The sequence below is a fragment of the Onychomys torridus genome, chromosome 1 (genome assembly GCF_903995425.1).
Source record: "Onychomys torridus chromosome 1, mOncTor1.1, whole genome shotgun sequence".
Taxonomy (NCBI): domain Eukaryota; kingdom Metazoa; phylum Chordata; class Mammalia; order Rodentia; family Cricetidae; genus Onychomys; species Onychomys torridus.
In genome coordinates, this window is record NC_050443.1 from 9528941 (window position 1) to 9548974 (window position 20034).

At 50.7% G+C, this 20034-nt stretch overlaps 1 protein-coding gene and 1 pseudogene across 1 annotated transcript in view; one reads left to right on the forward strand and one right to left on the reverse strand.

Annotated features, from left to right (window-relative positions):
• The window catches only part of Zc3h4 (zinc finger CCCH-type containing 4), a 37624-nt gene that overhangs the window by 13770 nt on the left and 3820 nt on the right, over positions 1 to 20034 (forward strand). Inside the window, 13 exon segments of the mRNA XM_036186747.1 lie at positions 2094 to 2313; positions 2578 to 2688; positions 6302 to 6521; positions 7412 to 7563; positions 8121 to 8217; positions 8311 to 8450; positions 9539 to 9649; positions 11091 to 11202; positions 11518 to 11627; positions 15802 to 16160; positions 16311 to 16548; positions 16550 to 16691; positions 19476 to 19724. Of these exon segments, the coding sequence (XP_036042640.1) occupies positions 2094 to 2313; positions 2578 to 2688; positions 6302 to 6521; positions 7412 to 7563; positions 8121 to 8217; positions 8311 to 8450; positions 9539 to 9649; positions 11091 to 11202; positions 11518 to 11627; positions 15802 to 16160; positions 16311 to 16548; positions 16550 to 16691; positions 19476 to 19724 (2261 nt within the window).
• Positions 12940 to 13134, reverse strand: LOC118583426 (annotated as a pseudogene).

Genomic DNA, 20034 nt, shown 5'->3' on the forward strand with positions numbered 1-20034 from the left:
TCCCCACTGTGGTTGCCTTTGACAAAGCATTAGGAGCCTTATGCCTTGCTGTCTGAGTGTTGTCCTTGACCTCCACTTTGTATGTCTTTGGGGCCAGGCCTCTTGGATGTTGAGCCAGGCCTGGCTCTTTTGAATTGGGCTCTAAATTAATTAGAGAAGCGCCTCTTGAAGCTGGGAGTGGGCTGTGGAGGGCTGGGGAAAGAGGCTCTTGTTTCCTTGGAGCCCTTGTGACCCTCAGGGCTTCCAAGTGGTTATTTCCTTCTTCTACAGAGCCGCTTGGGAGGGCGGTTCCCTATTCCCTTTTCTTTGGTTAGCTTTCCCCTGGCCTATTGCATTTTTAAAAGTTACTTTTTGGTGTGGTGTGGGGTAGACTCTAGGCAAGTAGCCCAGGCTGACCTTCAGCCTGCACTCTTCCAGGTTCAGCTTCAATTCTCTCACCCTTACTACTGTTATCATGTAATCTCTCCTTGACCCTTATTAGTTGAAGTGGAAGGGACTTGTGTGCTCATTCAAAGACCTTCCTGCTGATGAGGGAGAAATTATAAACTATAATTTGTGCTTGTTTTGTTTACCTTTTTTTTTTCTTTTTCTTTTTTTTTGTGATAGTATTTCTCTGTGTAGCATTGGCTGTTCTAGAACTCACTCTGTACACAAGACTGGCCTTGAGCTCATAGAGATCCGCCTGCCTCCGTTTCCCCAGTGCTGAGATTAAAGGCGTGAGCCACCACTGCTCAGTTGTTTGCCTTTTGAGAGTTGTAGCTCTGGCTGTCCTAGAACTCACCATGCAGACCAGGCTGCCCTGAATCTTATAGAGATCCTCCTATCTCTGCCTCCTGAGTGCTGAGATTAAAGGCATGTGCTACCAGGCAGGGCTGAGAGCTTTTAAAATCTCTCTTTTTTTTTTCCTCCCCCAGGCAGGGTCTCCCTGTGTACTTTTGCTGGCCTGGTACTGTAACCTAGCCTCAAACTTAAAGAGATCAGCCTGCCTCTGTCTGCCATGACACCCAGCTAAATTTAAAAGATTTTTCCATTCTCCCAACTCCTATACTTAGCAACATCTGTGTCTGTGGGTCTGACTTGAACATTGGACTCCTTTCCCATCTGCTGCTTTTCTTGACCCTCCCTGACTCCACCCATAGATATCTGCCCCTTCCCCCCAACCTGTCCATAGCTAGTTAGACGTGTTGGATGACTCATAGCTTGTTAGGTTAGGAGAGTGCTGAGCATTGAGTGACATGGGGGTGTTGAAAACTTGAGGAAAACTGCCTAAGAGGGGTGGGAATGGGTTCCTAGAGTCAAGGTGAGGGAGTCAGCTGGGAGAGAGAACAGAATTAGCTAAGGGAGGGCTCAGCAGGCGTGGGACCTGACTACCATGTGGGTTCCTCCTGGAACAAGTTCAGTTTGCTGTGTATCTCCATATACCAGAGTGTGTCAGTTGGGGTTCCTTGCAAATGAACTTCTGTGGTCTAGTAGGTCTCAGTAATGCTGTGTAGAAGAGCTCTGTGGGAGCTGGGCAGCAAGGCCACTCGGCTTCTAGCAGTCAGTACCCAGGAACACATTCCTTAGCTCAGTGGCCACAGGACCTACTGCTTTTCTGCTGAGAGCACTTAGGCTCTGGAATGGTGGGGGCTCCTGAAGTAGGCTTGTTCCTGTGTGAGCACAGCACCTTTCTTTTTGTTTACTAGTGCGGGGTTTGTTTTTGAGACAGGGTCTCACTATGTAGCCTTGGCTAGCCTGGAACTCTTTGAAGACCAGGCTGGCCTCAAACTCAGAGGTCCTCCTGCCTCTGCCTCCCCAGTGCTTGGATTAAAGGTGTGTTGTGTCACACCTGGCTTTTTCATTAGCCTGGCTTTTTATTTATTTTTTGAGTGCTAGGACTGGGACTCGGCGTCTTGTGTGTTAGGCAAGCACCCCACCACTGAGCTGTACCCCTTGCCTGCTGGTGACAACCCTTCACCTCTCGTGACCCAGGATGAGAGTTGGCCCTGTACCTCCTCGGGTTTGTCCCAGCCTCTAGAGCTGTACCCACCAGCTCAGAGCCTTCAAGGCCCCTGCGGGCCCCGAGTTCACAGTGGTTTGGGGTTGGTTCGCAGGGAGGATGGTGAGCTGGAAGAAGGCGAACTGGAAGATGATGGGGCTGAGGAAACCCAGGATGCCCCTGGTGGACAGGAGAGGAGTCGGAGAGAGAAGGGGGAGAAGCACCACAGCGACTCGGATGAGGAGAAGGCTCACCGGAGACTGAAGCGGAAGCGGAAGAAGGAGCGGGAGAAGGAGAAGCGGAGGTCAAAGAAGAGGCGGAAATCCAAGCACAAAGTAGGTCCCTGAGGGTTCCCCACACACCTGTCCACTGCTGGCCCAGAGCCCACCTGCCTGCCAGAGGCACTCTTAGGAGCAGGGCCTGAGGACAGTTATCACGTCTGGAGCTTACGCTCTGTTGCTGCTGAGTGCCTCAGGTGAGGAGTTTTCAGGCAGAGCACAGAGTCCTTGCAGGCACACTCCAGCATTGCTTGTCCTGGGGCTGGCTGTGCCGGGGTGACAGCCAGCCCCACTCACTCACAGCGGCCCCTCTCATCGCAGCGCCATGCCTCGTCCAGTGACGACTTCTCGGACTTCTCCGATGACTCCGATTTCAGCCCCAGTGAGAAGAGTCACCGCAAGTACCGGGACTATAGCCCGCCATACGCACCGGTGAGTGACACTGTCGCATGCCTTCTGGAATGGGACAGGTGGATGGTAGCCCAGAGACAGTGGTATTGTTTCCATCCCTGTTTTATGGTTGAGGAAACAGAGGGTTGGAATGTATGGGTTTGAGTCAGGGCAGTGGCTTTCTTCACAAGGCCTGCTCCTGAGTTTTCCCAGTGTCGAGTCTCCCCCATGGCTCGGCAGGACTCAGTATGTCTAACTCATCCGGGTCATGGATGACTGCTTTCCACTGTTCATAAGTGACCTTTTATGGGAAATTGGCAAGAGAATGAAGTGGCGTGTAGAGTAAATTATCTCCAGGGCTGCGCAGTTAGAAGTTAAATACCCCATTACAACTCTGAATTTAACCATAAATTTACATCATTTGTCCAGTGTGTGTATACTTTCTCTTTCAAAAAAACTTGTAAGGAAGAACAGGGGCTGGGGATGTAGCTCTGTGGTGTAGTGATTGCTGTGCTCGTAGCCATGGACCACTGCCACACTACTAATACTAAATAATAGAAAATAAAAACAAACAGGAAATGGGGGCACGAACTAGTAATCCCAGGACTAGGAAGGCTGAGGCAGAAAGATCAAGAGTTGGAGCCCAGAAGCTGGAGAAATGGCTCAGTGGTTAAGTGCATGCACTGTTTTTGCAGAAGATGCGGCAGCTATGTGGTAGCTTCAACTATGTGTGCCTCCAGTTCTGGGAGATGTGGCCTCTGTGGGTACTGCATGCACGTGGTGCATACACGCATCAAAATACTCATACATATAAAATAAATAAGTAAAGTTTGTCTTAGGGTTTCTATTGCTATGAAGAGACACCATGACCATAGCAACTCTTATAAAAGAAAATATTTAATGGGGTGGCTTACAATTCAGAGGCATAGACCATTATCATCATAGTGGGCCATGCTGGAGATGAGAGTCCTACACCTTCATCAGCAGGCAACAGGAAGTGAATTGAGACACTGAGTGTAGCTTGAGCATATAGGAGACCTCAAAGATGGCCTCCACAGTGACACACTTCCACCAACAAGGCCACACCTACTCCAACAAAGCCGCACCTCCTAATAGTCACTCCCTATGAGCTCATGGGGGCCGTTTACGTTCAGACGACCGTAAAGTTGGAGCCCTGCCTGAGCTATACAGCAAAAACCTGTCTTTTAAAACCATGGGCTAGGCCGGGTGGTGGTGGCACACGCCTGTAATCCCAGCACTTGGGAGGCAGAGGCAGGTGGATCTCTGTGAGTTCGAGGCCAGCCTGGTCTACAAAGTGAGTTCCAGGACAGCCTCCAAAGCTGCAGAGAAACCCTGTCTCAGAAAACCAAACCAAACAAACAAAAAACAAAAACAAAAACCATGGGCAAGGTGGGGCAATGGTAGTGCATATTTTTAATTCCAGCACTTGGGAGGCAGAGGCAGGTGGATCTCTGAGTTCGAGGCCAGCCTGGTCTACAAAGGGAGTTCCAGGACAGCCAGGACTACACAGAGAAACCCTGTCTTAAAAAACAAAGAAATAAAAGTAAATAAATAAAACCACAGGCTAGGAAGAGTGTGATGGCACCTTTTTTAATTAAAAAATAATATTTTGGGGTTGGCGATTTAGCTCAGTGTTAGAGTGCTTGTCTAGCAAGCACAAGGACCTTGGTTCGGTCCTTAGCTCCAGGGGGCAAAAAAAGCAAAAAACAAAAAATATTTTATGTGTCTGTTTTCCTGTATGTCTGTCTGTGCACCATATGTATGTCTGGTGCCAGCAGAAGCCAGAAGAGTGAGTCACAGCCTCTGGAACTGGAGCTACTTACAGTTGTGAGTCTCTATAGGTGCAAAGAGCCATACTCAAGTTCCTGGAATAGCAACCAGTGTTCTTAACTGCTGGGCTGTCTCTCCAGCCCCATGATGGCACTTTTTAAAGCCTTTCCTGTGGCAGCATCATGCACCACCGCAGATAATGGAGGGTGTAGTACAGTGATCCAGACAGATTAGTGCAGAAGGGTGTCTTCTCCATGCTAGGGGATAGTTTGGTTATAACCCTGAGCTTGAGTGCCTGTGTGTCCCTGTGTCTGGGTCTTACATTTTCTTTTTTTAGTTGAGCCTGGCCATCACTGAAGTGTTGCACACGTATGCCACGGTGTTACAGCCCATGAGTGGATGTTGCCACATTAGTATCCACTTGTATTCCTTGCTTGGCTTAGTTTCCTGAGCTGGTTGCTGTAGGTTTGCTGTTCTAATGCCCCACGCTCCTCCTCCCTGTCACCAGAGCCACCAAATCCTACATTTTATAGCATTTGGATCTGCCTAGCTTTTCCTTAACAGTATACTGAGAGGTTGTTTATTTTGCTTTCAATTTTGAGACCAAATCTTTACTTTGTTGCCTAGGGCAATCTGTTTTGTTTGTTTGTTTTGTGAGACAGGGTTTTTCTGTGTAACAGCCCTGACTGTCCTGGAACTCACTTTGTAGACCAGGCTTGCCTTGAACTCACAGAAATCCTTCCTGAGTGGTGGCACCACAGTCCTGCAACCTAGGGCAGTCTTAAACTCCTAGGCTCAAGCAGTTTGTCTGACTCACCCTCCTATGTGGATGGAACTACAGAGATGGGCCATCACACCCTGTCTTAGCAATGTGGATTTAATTAAAGCCAGGTATGATTGATTATATAGGCCTATAATCCCAACACTTGGGATATAGAGACAGATCAAGAGTTCCAGGCCAGGATGGAACTCCCCGCACTGGGGAGGCAGAGGCATGCAGATTTTTGAGGGGAGGTCAGGGCAGCCTGGTCTACATAGTAAGTTCTAAGACAGTCAGGGCTACACAGAGAAACCTTGTCTTTTTGTCTGTTTCTTTCTTTGTTTGAGACAGGGTTTCTCTGTGTATCTTTGGCTATCTATCCTAGAACTTGCTCTGTAGAGAAACTCTATCTTGAAATCCTCTTCCCTCTTTCCCTCTCCAAAAAGATAGTGTTCCTGGCCAGGCTGGGCTACTTAAGCCCCTGTCTCAAAATAGTAAAGTGTTTTCGTTGTTTGTAGCTTCCATTGCTACGGTGGGCCTCATTGTCTAAATGCTACACTTTGTCTGTTTACCTGTTGAAAGGCATCTTGGGAAGTGTCTTTGGAATAGCAGTCTGCTATGGCCATGGTAGGCCATTCATTGGAATCCAAGGCCCTAGGGAAAGCTTGGACAAGCTTGGACCCTTCCTCCTTCCTCCAGGCTCCTGCCCAGGCGTGCTTGCTCTGCATCTTTGTCCTTGGTTTGCTAGGGTGGGCTCGTGTTTCTCCTTTCCTTCCACATCTTGGCCCTTTTCTTTTTTGTTTGTTTGTTTGTTTTGGAGCAGAGGATCGAACCCAGGGCCTTGCATTTGCTAGGCAAGCACTCTACCACTGAGCTAAATCCCCAACCCTGGGTTCTTTTCTTAAAGACAGACGTGGGTCCATTGCTGTCCCCCTGCCTGTCAGGTTATGCAGGTCTGCAGAGAGACCAAGAACCAGTGGTAAACCAGGGGTGATAGAGATGCCCAGATTCACAGGTTCTGAGAACGGAGGTGACCTCAGTGGTCCTGACCCAGGCCAAGGGTACTGGCTCACCTTCTCTTCTCCCTCCTGTCTCCTGAACCAGTCCCACCAGCAGTACTCCTCATCACACAACACGCCCCTGCCCAAGAAGTCCTACTCGAAGATGGATAGCAAGGGCTACAGCATGTACGAGGACTACGAGAGTGAGCAGTATGGGGAGTACGAGGGGGAGGAAGAGGAGGACATGGGCAAGGAGGACTATGACGACTTCACCAAAGAGCTGAACCAGTACCGGCGTGCCAAGGAGGGCAGCCGGGGCCGAGGTGAGCCCTGCCCTGCCCTTCCCGCTCCTTCTCCATGGCCAGTGCTCCTGGTGAGATGGAAATTTGCAGTCAGGGAGAGCCCGGCAGCCACCCCTGTACTGCGCCTCATATCTAAGAGAGCCTGGCAGAGAAGGCACAGAAGCTGTATACTGGGGGATAAGGGCTAGGGACAGCCTTGGAAGGACAGGCCCAGAGCAGGGGCAGCTGGTGTCTCTCTTCTGGGCCAGAGAGGAGAGCTGGTGGCCCCAGCTCTGCCCACTTCCAGTCCTGGACTTTCTATCACCTGGCTGACCATTTTGTTCATCTCTGAACTTTGTACTTCAGGAAGCTGGTGAACTTGTCGCTGGAGGCCTAAGGGAAGATGGGGGGAGGGGATAACAACTCAGGCGATCTTCTGAAGCCAGAACAGACAACAGCTAGAGGCGGCTTCTAAAGTCTTCCAGCTCAGGTTCTTAGACTTATAATCCAGGTTATTGTTAAGAGTGGCTGTCCATGTTTGCTCTGGGAGCAGGCTCTGCTTTATGGAGACCACAGACTGGTGTTGCCCAGGGGATGCAGTGGGCCACCCACATCAGTACTGTGAGAGGAACCAGGTCACACTTGTTTATTTACTGTCTTATCAGTCTTATCAGAATCTACAATAGACACCAAGACACTCCCTCTCTGCTCTCCCTCTCTAAGTCTTTAAAATCTGGTATGCATCTCCCAGTTGGAACCAGCAACATGTCCTGGCTTTGTAGCCACATAGGGCTGGTGGCTGCTGTCTTGGACAGTGCGGCCATGAGTAGAAAGGTGCCAGGAGGCCAGCTAGTGAGTGCAGGAGTTGCTGCTGTGTGTCAAGGGTGCCGAGTGAGCTCCAAGTGAGGCTCACTATCTCAATCACTCCACAGGTAGCCGAGGCCGGGGCAGGGGCTACAGGGGCCGTGGAAGCCGAGGAGGATCTCGAGGCCGAGGAATGGGCAGGGGCAGCCGAGGCCGGGGCAGAGGCTCCGTGGGAGAGCACCCAGAGGACGAAGAAGACTTGTATGAGGAGGAGATGGAAGTAAGGTTTTCTGTAGCTCTTGGGATATAATGTGACTAGCAGGCTTCCTGGGCTGCAAGTACTGCAGGGTGTGGTGTGGGGGCGGGCACTGTGGTACTAAGGTAGGAGGACTCATGGTATCCTAAAGGAAAGGCTTTGAGACAGGCACACACATGTTTGAAAGGTTCCTTTTGGGGGAAAAAAGAGAAAAAACTTGAGTGGCTGAAGTAGGAAAGGCACCAGATGGTAAACTACAAAAACCCTGACCTGGGGCAGGGCTTCTCTGAGTATCTTCTAGAATGTCTTCTGCCTCTTGAGGCAGGCACGGGAGGGGTGTGCAAAACACACGCCATTCTGTCCCTGCCTTCTAAGTCCATGTTGTGTGACCCATTTCTTGAAGTCCCACTGCTGTCCCTTGTGCCCAGAGGCCCGTGCTTGGCTCGCTCAGTGTTGTAAGAGTTTGAAGTGAGAAGGCCGCAAGGGTAGGGCTGGGACTCCCCAGCACCAGGAAGCCACTCAGGTTAGGGTCAGCGTTGTCTCTTGCATAACTCTCCTGCCCTGCTCTCTCTTGAACCCAGTATGGAGAGAGCGAGGAGCCCATGGGAGATGATGATTACGATGAATACTCCAAGGAGCTGAACCAGTACCGCAGGTCCAAGGACAGCCGAGGCCGAGGTGGGCAAGGGTGTTGCAGGGACAGGCCGGCTGGGCTGCAGCAGCTGCTGGCCTTAGCATGGGAGGTAAAATCCCTTCTTTCCTGCTCCACAGGATTAAGTCGAGGCCGAGGCCGGGGTTCTCGAGGAGGTCGAGGCAAGGGGATGGGCCGGGGCCGAGGTCGAGGCGGCAGAGGGGGAATGAGCAAGGGCGGGATGAACGATGACGAAGACTTCTACGATGATGACATGGGCGTGAGTACACTCTTGTGATCCGATGTGGATTTTGTTTGTTTCTCATCTTATTTTCCTGTGGATGGGTGTTTTGCCTGGATGCCTGTGCCTGTACCTACAGAGGCAGAACAAGGACGTTGAATCCTCTGTGACTGGAGTTATAGGCGGTTTTGAATGGCCATATGGTAGTTGGGATTGAACCTGGGTCTTCTGGAAGAACAGCCACAATTTTTTTTTGTTACTGTTTTGTTTTGTTGTTGTCTTTTTTGAGTTAGAGTTTTTATGTGTAGTCCTGGAATTCATTTTGTAGACCAGGCTGGTCTTGAACTCAGAGATCTGCTGAGCACCCAGTTCTTTTTTTTTTTTTGGTTTTTGGAGACAGCGTTTCTCTGTGTAGTTTTTGGTGCCTGTCCTGGATCTTGCTCTGTAGACCAGGCTGGCCTAAACTCACAGAGATCTGCCTGGTTCTGCCTCCCAAATGCTTGGATTAAAGGCATTCACCACCACAGTCCAGCAAGCAGCCAGTTCTTAATGCTCTTAATCAGTGAGCTCTCTAGTCCCTGTGATCTAATGTTTTAGCCAAGGCTACTTAGGGATTTTTGCTATTGTTTTCTTTCTTTCTTTTTTTTCCAGAGCTGAGGACCAAACCCAGGGCCTTGCACTTGCTAGGCAAGCGCTCTACCACTGAGCTAAATCCCCAACCCCTGCTATTGTTTTCTAATGAGCCATTCTCCTAAAATTGATCCTGTCCTGTTTCCATCAGCCCCTTACCCAGGGAAGGGCTGAGCAGTGTTTTCCAGTTCCCCAGAGGGATGTCCTGTTGATACAACCTTCTGTTTAAACTACACCTTAGCAGTACTTGCAGCCGTCTGGTTGAGTCTAAGGTGGAAAGGTTCTACCTGATGCATCCCAGTGTTCCAGGAGCGTTTCCAAAAAGGCTTGCCGGCCCTCTAGGAGTGGCGTGTCCTACACTGCACTTGGAGCTTGGGTGCCCGAGTTCTTCCAGTCTGAGTGCTGCATTGCATGTGGGTGACAGGAGTGGCCGGCACCTGTCCTGTTGTCTTGAACACTTGATGTCCATCCCATCTCTCCTTCTCCATTGCTCACAGGAGGGCGGTGGTGGGAGCTACCGGCGGAGTGATCATGACAAGCCCCACCAGCAGTCTGACAAGAAAGGCAAAGTCATCTGCAAGTACTTCGTGGAGGGGCGATGCACTTGGGTAAGCAGCACCCTAGGACATGTGGCCCACACGGATGGGCTGCCACAGTGCACACTCTTGGGAAGAAGGGGAAGGATTGTGTGATGGCCTGCCCTTCTGGGCCCCTCTGGGTCCCAGGAGACATCTGGGCAGCCTGGAAGTCTCCGCTCATCTCTTAGAAGTAAGAGGACTGGACTTAGAGCAAGCAAGATGAAGTGTTGAGAATGTGAGTTGGTAGAACTTTTTATCTAGTCTCTAGAGTCTCTCATGAATCTACAAGGATTAATCTGTTCTGATTATACTGTTGAATCTCAGGGTATAGCCCTGGCTGTCTTAGAACTCCCTCTGTAGGCCAGGCTGGCCTTGAACTCACAGAGATCCCCCTGCCTCTGCCTCCTGAGTGCTGGGATCAAGGGCGTGCACCACCACGCCTGTCCTGGAGAAGAATTATTAAAGACTCCAGGCAGAATCAGCCTTGGACTTCAGAGTTGTGCAAGAGACAAGTGTAGTCACTTAGTTAGGACAATGGGCTTGTGACTGTGATCAAAGGCATCAGGTAGGTGGCACATATGCCTCAGGGGTACTGCTCTCATAGAAGTTAGAAAGAAATAGGTATTTCAAACAGATACTTTGTGTATAAAATAGCCCTTATTACTCTCAATTTTAACTCTGCTGATTTCAACACATACATGTTTGTCACTCAACATGTCAGAGACTTCAAAGCTACCACGTGGTCAGTGGCCCTCTGGGGACCTAGAGTCTTTCATACTTAAACATGTGGCATTTGACTGGGTGGTGGGGGCACACACCTTTAATCCCAGCACCTGGGTGGCAGAGGCGGGAGGGTCTCTGTAGTTTGAGGCCAACTTGGTCTACAGAGCAAGTTCCAAAACAGGGCTACACAGCGAAGCTTGTCTCAAAAAAGAAAAGTTGGAGAAAGTACCTGCTTTTTGCCAGGTGTATGGTTTAAGCCTTTAATCCCAGCACCTGGGGTACAGAGGCAGGCAGGTCTACATGTCAAGTTATAGGTATAGTGAGATCTTGTCTCAAAAAATAAAAATATTTTTTAATTCAGAAAATATCCCGCCTGGAAGCTTTTACCTGTTTTTGATTGGCTAGATAAAAAAGGGAAGCGGGAAATGGGGTATGTTTAGCCAGACAGTCTTCCTCAGATAAACAGGGTTCAGTTAGGAAGGACAATACGTGGGACAGCTTAGGTGGTGAGTGTTTGTTGCCAGACAGCAAATGGTATGGAACAGAGTAGATGGGAGAGGAAGGAGAGCCATGGCCAGATGGGGCCTTCTGCAGAAGGCCCCAGGGCAGGCTGGGGGCTGGCACTGGGTTGGGAAGCAGCATTTAGGAGCCTCCTTTTTCCTAGGTGGTACGTTCTTGTCTGTGGTCCCTCTGTGGACAGAAGCGAGTCAAAACTCCCCCTCCCCCACTCTTCTCGCCTCTCTTCCAGGGAGACCACTGCAATTTCAGCCACGACATCGAACTGCCGAAGAAGCGAGAGCTCTGCAAGTTTTACATCACGGGCTTCTGTGCCCGGGCTGAGAACTGCCCCTACATGCATGATATCCTGTCTGTCCTGTGCTGTTGCTGCCCCTGGGGCCTCAGCAGGCTGCCTCCCTTCTGCCCCTCTTACCCACACACCTCCTTCAGTGCCCCCTCAGGGTCTGAGGACTTGTCCAAGGCCAGCTCTGCAGACCAGAACTTGCTCTGGAGTAAAGCGGTGTCGAGAAAGGCACCTGGTCTTGGGTCAGCTGCCAGCCACTGCACAGCTTTCCTGAGTTGGTCACCTCACTCCAGAACAAAGGGGTTTGGAAGGGGGTTGCTTGTGCTTTGGGGTGGGTTCTGAGAGGAAGTATTTACCTTAATGAGTCGTGAACGTGACTTTCCCTGTAAGTTATACCACACCACTGGGAACTGCATCAATGGGGACGACTGCATGTTCTCCCATGACCCACTGACCGAGGAGACGCGAGAACTCTTAGATAAGGTAATGTCTGGGGCGGCACAGGGGCACGGCTGAGAAAGCCCAACTCCATTCAGTGGGCACAGGCTCTACAGGATCAGAGTCCCAGTGCACCCATCTGGACTAAGCCTTTGGTGGGGGAACAGCTGGGTTCCTTCCTACAGGAGATGTGGGGGTCATACTGTATCCTGCCCAGACTTAAGTCACTGCCCTCCCTGGGAGACAGCTGAATGAAGGAATGTCACCTTGTGGTGTTGTGTAGAGGGACAGATGCAGGGTGGGAATGTCAGTGCCTCTCTGTAGTCACAGGGACTCATCCAGAGAAGGGAGGGGGACCAGGATCTCACAGGTGCCTGATGTCTGTTGTTCTTACCCAGATCAGCACAGGTGGTGGGGAGGCTTGCTTTGCCCATTCCTTTTCCGAGTCTATCAGCCTAGGGATGGTTAGCATCCAGTCACTTCAGGGTGTAATCAGTGGCCTTTGAAAGGACCAGCAGTGTCTGCTTGAGGGCCGCCCCCTGCTGGAAATTCAGTGTTCACACTCAAGCAGGAGCCCAGTCCTGCCCTCTTGGGTTGGTTTAATTTTCTTACAGGTTTGTTTTGATTGTTTTAAAGTTTGGTTGGGGGAGTTATATTTTGTTCGTTCGTTCGTTCGTTCGTTCGTTCGTTCGTTCATTCATTCATGGTTTTTGAGACATGGTCTTTTTATGTAGTCCTGGCTGTCCTAGCGCTCACTAGGATTCCCTCAAACTCAGACTCTTCTCCCTCCCTAGTGCTGGCATTAAAGGTGTGCACCACTGTTATCTGGCTATGCTATTTAAGTTTTATTACCTTTTTTTGTCTTTTTCTTTCTCTCTTGTTTTCTTTTTTGTTTGTTTGGGCAGTTTTGCTGTGTGGCCCAGGCTGACCTCCTCATTTCTTCCTCCTACTCTTCTCCGTGCTAAGTATGCAGGTGTAGACTCCCAGGTTCACTTGCTAGATTTTTCTCTCCTTTCTTTCCCTCCTTTTTCCTTTTTCCCTTTTTTTTTTTTTGGTTTTTCGAGATAGGGTTTCTCTGTGTAGTTTTGGAGCCTGTCCTGGATCTTGCTCTGTAGCCCAGGCTGGCCTCGAACTCACAGAGATCCGCCTGGCTCTGCCTCCCGAGTGCTGGGATTAAAGGCGTGCGCCACCACTGCCTGCCCCCCCCCCCTTTTTAAATGGAAAAAATGTTTTGAAATTAATTTAGAAATTGAAAACCTTAAAAGGAGAGAAAAAAGACAAAATATACAGGCAAATTTTTAGTTCATGATCTTCTCACTACCTCATTTGTGTACTAGTTCCCACAATGAGAGAATACTCAGCCACCCATGATAATGTTATTAATAGGGATATAGATCAATTTCACAAAGAAGCCAATTAATCTCAAGATAGCTGTTGCCATGGCAGTATTCTGGAATTCTTTTTTATCCGGTTTGGTGCATCTTTTAACCAGTCTGATTGAGTTCTTTACAAATTGCCACCTTGCCTAAACAAACTGCATTACCTGGTCCATGACTGCTTGCTGGATGGCAGTTTGAGAAGTTGGAGACTTACTTTCTTAGGTGTCGAGTTGTGCTAGAGCACAAAACCTAAGCATCCTGTCCTCCCCTGGTGGCAGTGCTGCAGCCACACTGAGGTGGACCCCATGATTCTCCTGTCTCAGCTCCCAAGTGCAGGGATTACAGGCTTGCACCACCATGATCCTGCCCAGCAGTTGTGTGGGTGTTGACCAACAGGTAGATGTGTGTCTCCTCTGCACAATTTAGACATACAGGAATTCTCAAGAGCTGGACTCCCTCTGTCTTTTTCTATAAATGCCCTACCCCAACTGTCTCTATGGTTTCTGTCTCTATGGTTTACTGTTTTGGGGACTCATAGGGGTGGGAGCAGGGAGTAACTTATGTGGTCAAGCCTGTGCTTCCCATGCAGAAGGCCCTAGGTTTGATCCCTGTTGTCACAGGAGAAAAACCAAGTGATTCTAGGTAGAACTGTACAGTAAGCAGGCTAGGGACGTGTGTGAGCCATAATGCACTTGCCATAGCCTCACAGCATCGTGGGCCCCTGCAGTTCAGTGCTGTTGGCTGCAGAGTTGAATTCCTCAGCAGATGGCTAAGTTTGTTGATCCAGTCATTGGTTGAGGTATATTTGTATATTTCCAGTTTAGGTAAAAGCTTAGAATTTGTAAACAACTACCTTGTTTATTTATGTGTGCAAGCATGACTTGTAGGTGTAACCGTCTTGTTAAATAAGAAACACAAAGCCAATTGCAGAGTTAAAAACCAAGAGGTCAGGGCTGGGGATTTAGCTCAGTGGTAGAGCACTTGCCTAGCAAGCGCAAGGCCCTGGGTTCGATCCTCAGCTCCACATAAAAAAAAAAAAAAAAAAAAAAAAAAACCAAAAAACAAACAAGAGGTCAGAGCAACAATAGCTGAGAGCTGAAAACTTACCCTTCACTGCTGCTCTGTCTTTCCTCTCCGCAAGAGACCTACTTTCTGTGTCCTGTCTTTTATATAGACTTTCTGTTCTGCCTTCTCTTCTCATTGGTTGTAAACCCAGCCACATGACCTCCTCGTCACTGCCTCCAGGTCTTCTATGGTTGGTATTGAGATTAATAGGCATGTGTCTCCATGCTGGCTGTATCCTTGAACACACAGAGATCCTGCCTAGCTCTGCCTCCCAAGTGCTGGGATTAAAGGTGTGCACCACCACCACCCTTCTGCTATGGCTTGCTCTGACCCCAAGGCAATAATAACTTTATTAATATACAAATAAAATCACATTTCAGTACAAATAAAATATCACTATAATGACTTTTTGGGGGGTGTGGGATTTTGAGTCAGCTTTTCTCTTTCTCTGTGTATCTCTGACTGTCCTGGAACTCACTCCATAGACCAGGCTGACCTTATATCTGTAGAAATCAGCCTGTCTCTGCCTCCAGAAGGCTGGAATTAAAGATATGTGCCACCTCTCCTGGGTGGTGACTGTCATTTTTGCATAGGGGACAGACTTTTGGAAATCCTTCAGAATACCAGCATCAGATCTCCTGGAAGGTTTGGGGACATGCTGGGCACTAGAAGTCATGTTGGACAAGAGCCTGCTAGCAGTGGTCATTGCTAGTGGGAGGCCACGTATGGAAAGGCTTGCGAGGGAGTGCAGGGACAGATATTTGTATGCCCCCTCCATCTGTGCTGAAATGGCTGGTGGGTAGTCTATGTTGTATCCTCTGGTCATTTTCTCATGTGTGTTTTGCATGTTCATGTCATTGGGCTCAGATTGGTGTGGTGGATGGTTATCTGTGCCATGTCCTGAAGCATCACCTCAGTGAGGCAGCAGCAGCAGGTAGCTCCTAGGTACCTGTCCCTTGGGCGTGGCTGCCAGGGACCCGATAGACCTAGGATGTACATATGTGCTCTCTCTACCTCATGGATTTTGGATGCTGAGACACAGCTTAGACCATGCCTCACCCTTCCAAGATCCTGCTACAATCCCTTACTTCTGTCTTGTGAGTTAACCCCCAAATAAATTCCTTTGACCATTAAGCTGATTCCATAGATTAATAGCGATCACATTGGATTGGAAGACCAGGTTAGGAATGGACTCAAGCATCCTTCTTAGGCTGTTGGGTCTGTGTTGTGGAAGACACGTATGAAGGCAGAAGCCAAACTGCAGGGCTGCCTGAGAAAGGTTGTATGTTCATGGTAGAGGGCATGTCTAAGGTGCTGAGCTGGGTGCCAGCAAGACTGCCTTGGTCTAGTTCGTTACCTGACAGCACTTGCTAGGGTTGATCCCCAGGCCTATCCTGACTGGTAGCTGTCTGTTAAGGATATTGGCCAGGTTTTCTCACTTGCTCATTGGTAGTAGAGAGAAGTGTAAAGTGTTTTGGAGCCTTGCTGGGCAAATCTGTCTTAGGACATTGGGGACCTGTGGATACTGTGATGGGAAGGAAGCATGGCAGTGAGGGACGACTGCCTTCAAACTTGAGATCTTCCTGCTTCAGCATCCCCAGTGCTAAGATTACAAATGTGTACCACTATGCCCAGTTGAAGATGGATGAATTTAGGCCCTGTGCTCTAAAGGCCCTCTGCAGGATTGCGTTTTAGGTTTTTTCTCAGAAAATTCAGCTCTCCACACAGTCTGACTTGGTGGAGCCTTCTGATGTGACTTCCTTTGCTACCCACAGATGTTGGCTGATGATGCAGAAGCAGGGGCTGAGGATGAGAAGGAGGTGGAAGAGCTGAAGAAGCAGGGCATCAACCCCTTGCCCAAGCCACCTCCTGGCGTGGGGCTCCTGCCCACCCCTCCAAGGCCCCCTGGGCCCCCGGCTCCCACCTCTCCTAATGGCAGGCCCATGCAGGGTGGCCCTCCTCCCCCACCACCACCCCCTCCTCCACCTCCTGGCCCTCCTCAAATGGCTCTGCCAGCACATGAGCCACTGTCCCCGCAGCAGCTACAGCAGGACATGTACAACAAGAAGATCCCTTCTTTGTTTGAGATTGTGGTGCGGCCCACAGGGCAGCTAGCAGAGAAGTTGGGTGTGAGGTGAGTATATGCCCACAGAAGCACAGGAGCATGACCTGGTAGGGCCCTGCCCTCTCTGAAGCTGTCAGATCTTATTTGGGCCCTTGGTCTTAGGCTTCAAGTGAGCACTTTCCTCAGCAGCTTCCTCACAAGTATCATTTCCTCCTCTAGGTTCCCTGGACCTGGTGGACCCTCAGGGCCAATGGGTCCTGGCCCCAACATGGGACCCCCAGGGCCCATGGGGGGCCCCATGCATCCTGATATGCACCCTGACATGCACCCTGACATGCACCCAGATATGCACCCTGATATGCACCCTGACATGCATCCTGACATGCACCCCGACATGCATCCCGACATGCCAATGGGTCCTGGCATGAACCCTGGCCCTCCCATGGGTCCTGGTGGCCCCCCCGATGATGCCCTATGGTCCTGGAGACTCCCCACACTCGGGAATGATGCCTCCCATCCCGCCAGTCCAGAACTTCTATGAGAACTTCTACCCGCAGCAAGAAGGCATGGAAATGGAGCCCGGGCTCGTTGGGGATACAGGTATGTAAACACCAGCTGGGCTGCAGAGCTGGGCTCACAAAGGTGGGATGGGGGGCAGAAGTGGCTTTTTCTTCCTTGTCCAAGTCTTAAAGCAACATTCCAGCCCCATTCCTGTCCCGTGGGTGTTGTCAGTATTGTGGGACCCGTTGCCTAATGGGAGCAGAAGGACTCCAGTGTGTGTTATCAGTGGAGGAAGCTCTGCTCGTAGTGCCTGTACCTCTCAGCAGCAAGGCACCAGTGCCTTAGGAGGCTGTGCTCATGCAAGTGCCCAGACAAGGCCCTCTTCAGGTGGTGCTGGGCCTGGTGACTGCCTGCCTGACCTGATGTCTGGACAGGATCCTTCCCCTCGCTGCTGTGAGGTTGACAACCTCAGTGTCCCACAGTCAGGGCTGGATGTTGTAGGTGGCAGAAGGATATTCATTGCAGCCTCCCTTAGAAGAGGAGGGACCCAGCTCACAGGGAGTGTGCTCTGTCCTTGCCATGCTTGCATCTTCGTAGAAGGAAACAGAAGTCAGGCGGCTTTTGAACATTAGCCATTGTTAGAAAATAGCATGGGACTGTGTAGAGAGTGGTGGGATACAGCCAAGGCCCAACAGGGACAATCATCTGGACCTTCTGAGAAGGTGGCCAGGTACAACAGCTGGCCACCTTGTCTGAGGAGAGCAGAAATGACTGCTATAAAGGAAAGGGTGTGTCACCTGGCAGTAGTGGCCTTGTCTGCTCTACAGAACAGTGTGGGGTCAGGGGGCATGGGACATGCATTCCTGTGCTGCCCAGCATCCAGGAGGCCGAGGCTGAGGCTAGAGGATCACTTAGAGTTCTGAATACAGTGAGACTGCCAAACAACCAGAACAGAAGAGGAACATTTCTAGGCTTCCATGGAGTTGCTTACAACAGATGTGCCAAATGGTGGCAGGGGGATAGCCAAGGGTACGGAGACAGGTCACGTGTTTTGGACGTGGCACTTTGGAGCCAGTGTGACCTGTGTTTGCTGTGTAGGGCTGAAAGGGGCAGCCTGAAGGATGGGTCCAAGTTTTGGCAGACCTTAACTGAAGCTCAGGCTGCTCTGTTGGATGTGAGGACCACTACTGCCTCGGGGCGTGGGCCTGAGCACATGCTAAGGAGTAGGCCTTTAGGAGATGCTGGCGAAGGCAGGCTGCCAAGATTAAGTAAGGTACTAGTGCCTGGCCTCCATCAGTTGGCTTGTTGACGGTGGGTATCTATCTCTACAGTGAAAGTGAGCTTGTCATGTGAGTTCCAGGAGCCACCCTTTAGAGCACAGAGCTGCCGTGGTTTCTACACACCAATGTGGCCTTCTTGTAATTGGTATTCTATGGAGATGGAGCCTCAGCCTGTGTCCCCAGCTCCAGTGGCTGTAGCATAAATTAAGCCTCAATTAGGCTCATGTACTGACCTGGAAGGAGGCCTCCTACCACTATGTATGAACAGTTTTACAGTTTTGCAGTTTGTGGAGTGTTTGTTTGTGTGTGTGGCGGGGGGACACACATGAGCAGTGTGCACGTGTGTGTAGGCTAGGTTGACATCTGTTGATCACTGTATATATTGAGGCAGAGAATCATTTGAACTTGAGATCGCCATTTCAGCTAGTCTAGCTAGCTAGATCTAGGAATACCCTGTCTGCTTCCCAAGCACTGGCATTATAGGCCGTTGCCATGCAAGCCTTCCCTTGCTTTATGTCTGTGTTGGGGATCCAGTTGTGTGGTGGTAGCCCACTGAACCATCGTGCCAGTCCCCAATTTTTCAATTTAAACTATTTAAAATACCAGACTGACTTTCTTGGTAGCATGGACTACATCTCTGATGCTCAGTATTTTGCCCCAGCTGGATAGGAGTCATCGCCACATGTGGAAAGGGCAAACCCCGTCCTGGGCCCTCTGGCTCACCACTCTGCATTTCAGGGAGTCGCAGTGAGATCACAGTGCTGCCGTGTCTAACGCACATGGTAGAGCTGGTCGGTCAGGAAGGGAGGAGTTGCTGCGGCCATGCAAGGGAAGCTCCCTCGCCCTGCCATCCCTCCGCCTATGTGCTCAGTAATTCTGGTGGCCACGAGCTCCTAGAGGACAGAGGGGTGCCCTGAGCTGGACTAAGGTTTTTAGTGAGTCTTGTTCTCTTTTGGTTCAGCTTCTGGGAGATATAGTGATTTTCTTTCTTATAGGCATGTCCAACCTGCAGCTTAGGCACTGCATGCAGCTGAGAGTAGCTGTGAATGCAGCATCACACAAAATCTTAAACCTAATTATGCATTATGAGTAGGCTGGCCATGATGGCTCACACCTTCAGTCCCAGCACTTGGGAGGCAGAGGCAGATGTATCCCAGTGAGTTCAAAGCCAGCCTGGTCTGTTAAAGTTTCAGGACTGTTTTGTGTGAGATTATTTTTACTTTGATTACGCGCTTTCTCAAGCATGAACTTGGTAGATGACATCACATCATGATGTCAAATGGTTGGACATGCCTGCAAGAAAAGACTGCTCATGGCGGACGATGAACCAAGCCTGCTTCCTATGAGGACAGCAGCAGCAACCTAGCCTGAGAGGGATATGCCTGTCTGCAGGAAGTTTGTCTGAGGCGTACGCACACAGTTCTGCTGACATCCATAAGCATCCACCATGCCCTTCCTGAGCCTCATCCTTTCCCTGACAGCTGGCCCACCCAGGCCTGGGGAGGAGGAAGGGACGGGTGGCCATCCTCATCCTCACACTCGCCACCAGGCTTGGCTTTTCCAACGGAGGCCTTCCCGACACAAACCCTCTTCCCTGCCACAGAGGACTACGGGCACTACGAAGAGCTGCCGGGGCAGCCTGGGGAGCCCCTCTTCCCCGAGCACCCTCTGGAGCCCGACAGCTTCCCCGAGGGAGGGCCCCCAGGCCGGCTGAAAGCGGGCGCCGGTGTCCCCGACTTCCTGCCCTCGGCCCAGAGGGCCCTGTACCTGAGGATCCAGCAGAAGCAGCAGGAGGAGGAGAGAGCGAGGAGGCTGGCTGAGAGCAGCAAGCAGGACCGGGAGAATGAGGAAGGCATGTGTCCCCCGGCAGGGGCCCAGCCGGCTCTGTGCAGGGACGAGGGGGGCCACCTAGGCTGGGTGCTGTGTCTGAAAGGAGCGTGGCAGGGAGGCCTGTCCTGAGCTGCTGTGCCTCACGCTGAGGAAATGGAGGCCAGGGTTCCTCTGCATCTTGGGTTCGGGAGACTCCTGACTCAGTGGAGGAGGGTGGTGGGCTGGTTCCTAGCAGAGACAGTGCCCTTCCCTGAAAAGCCTGAATGACACTCTCATGGCCTGTCCCTAGAACACATGCTTGGGACTCCAAAGCCAAAGATGGACCAGGCCTC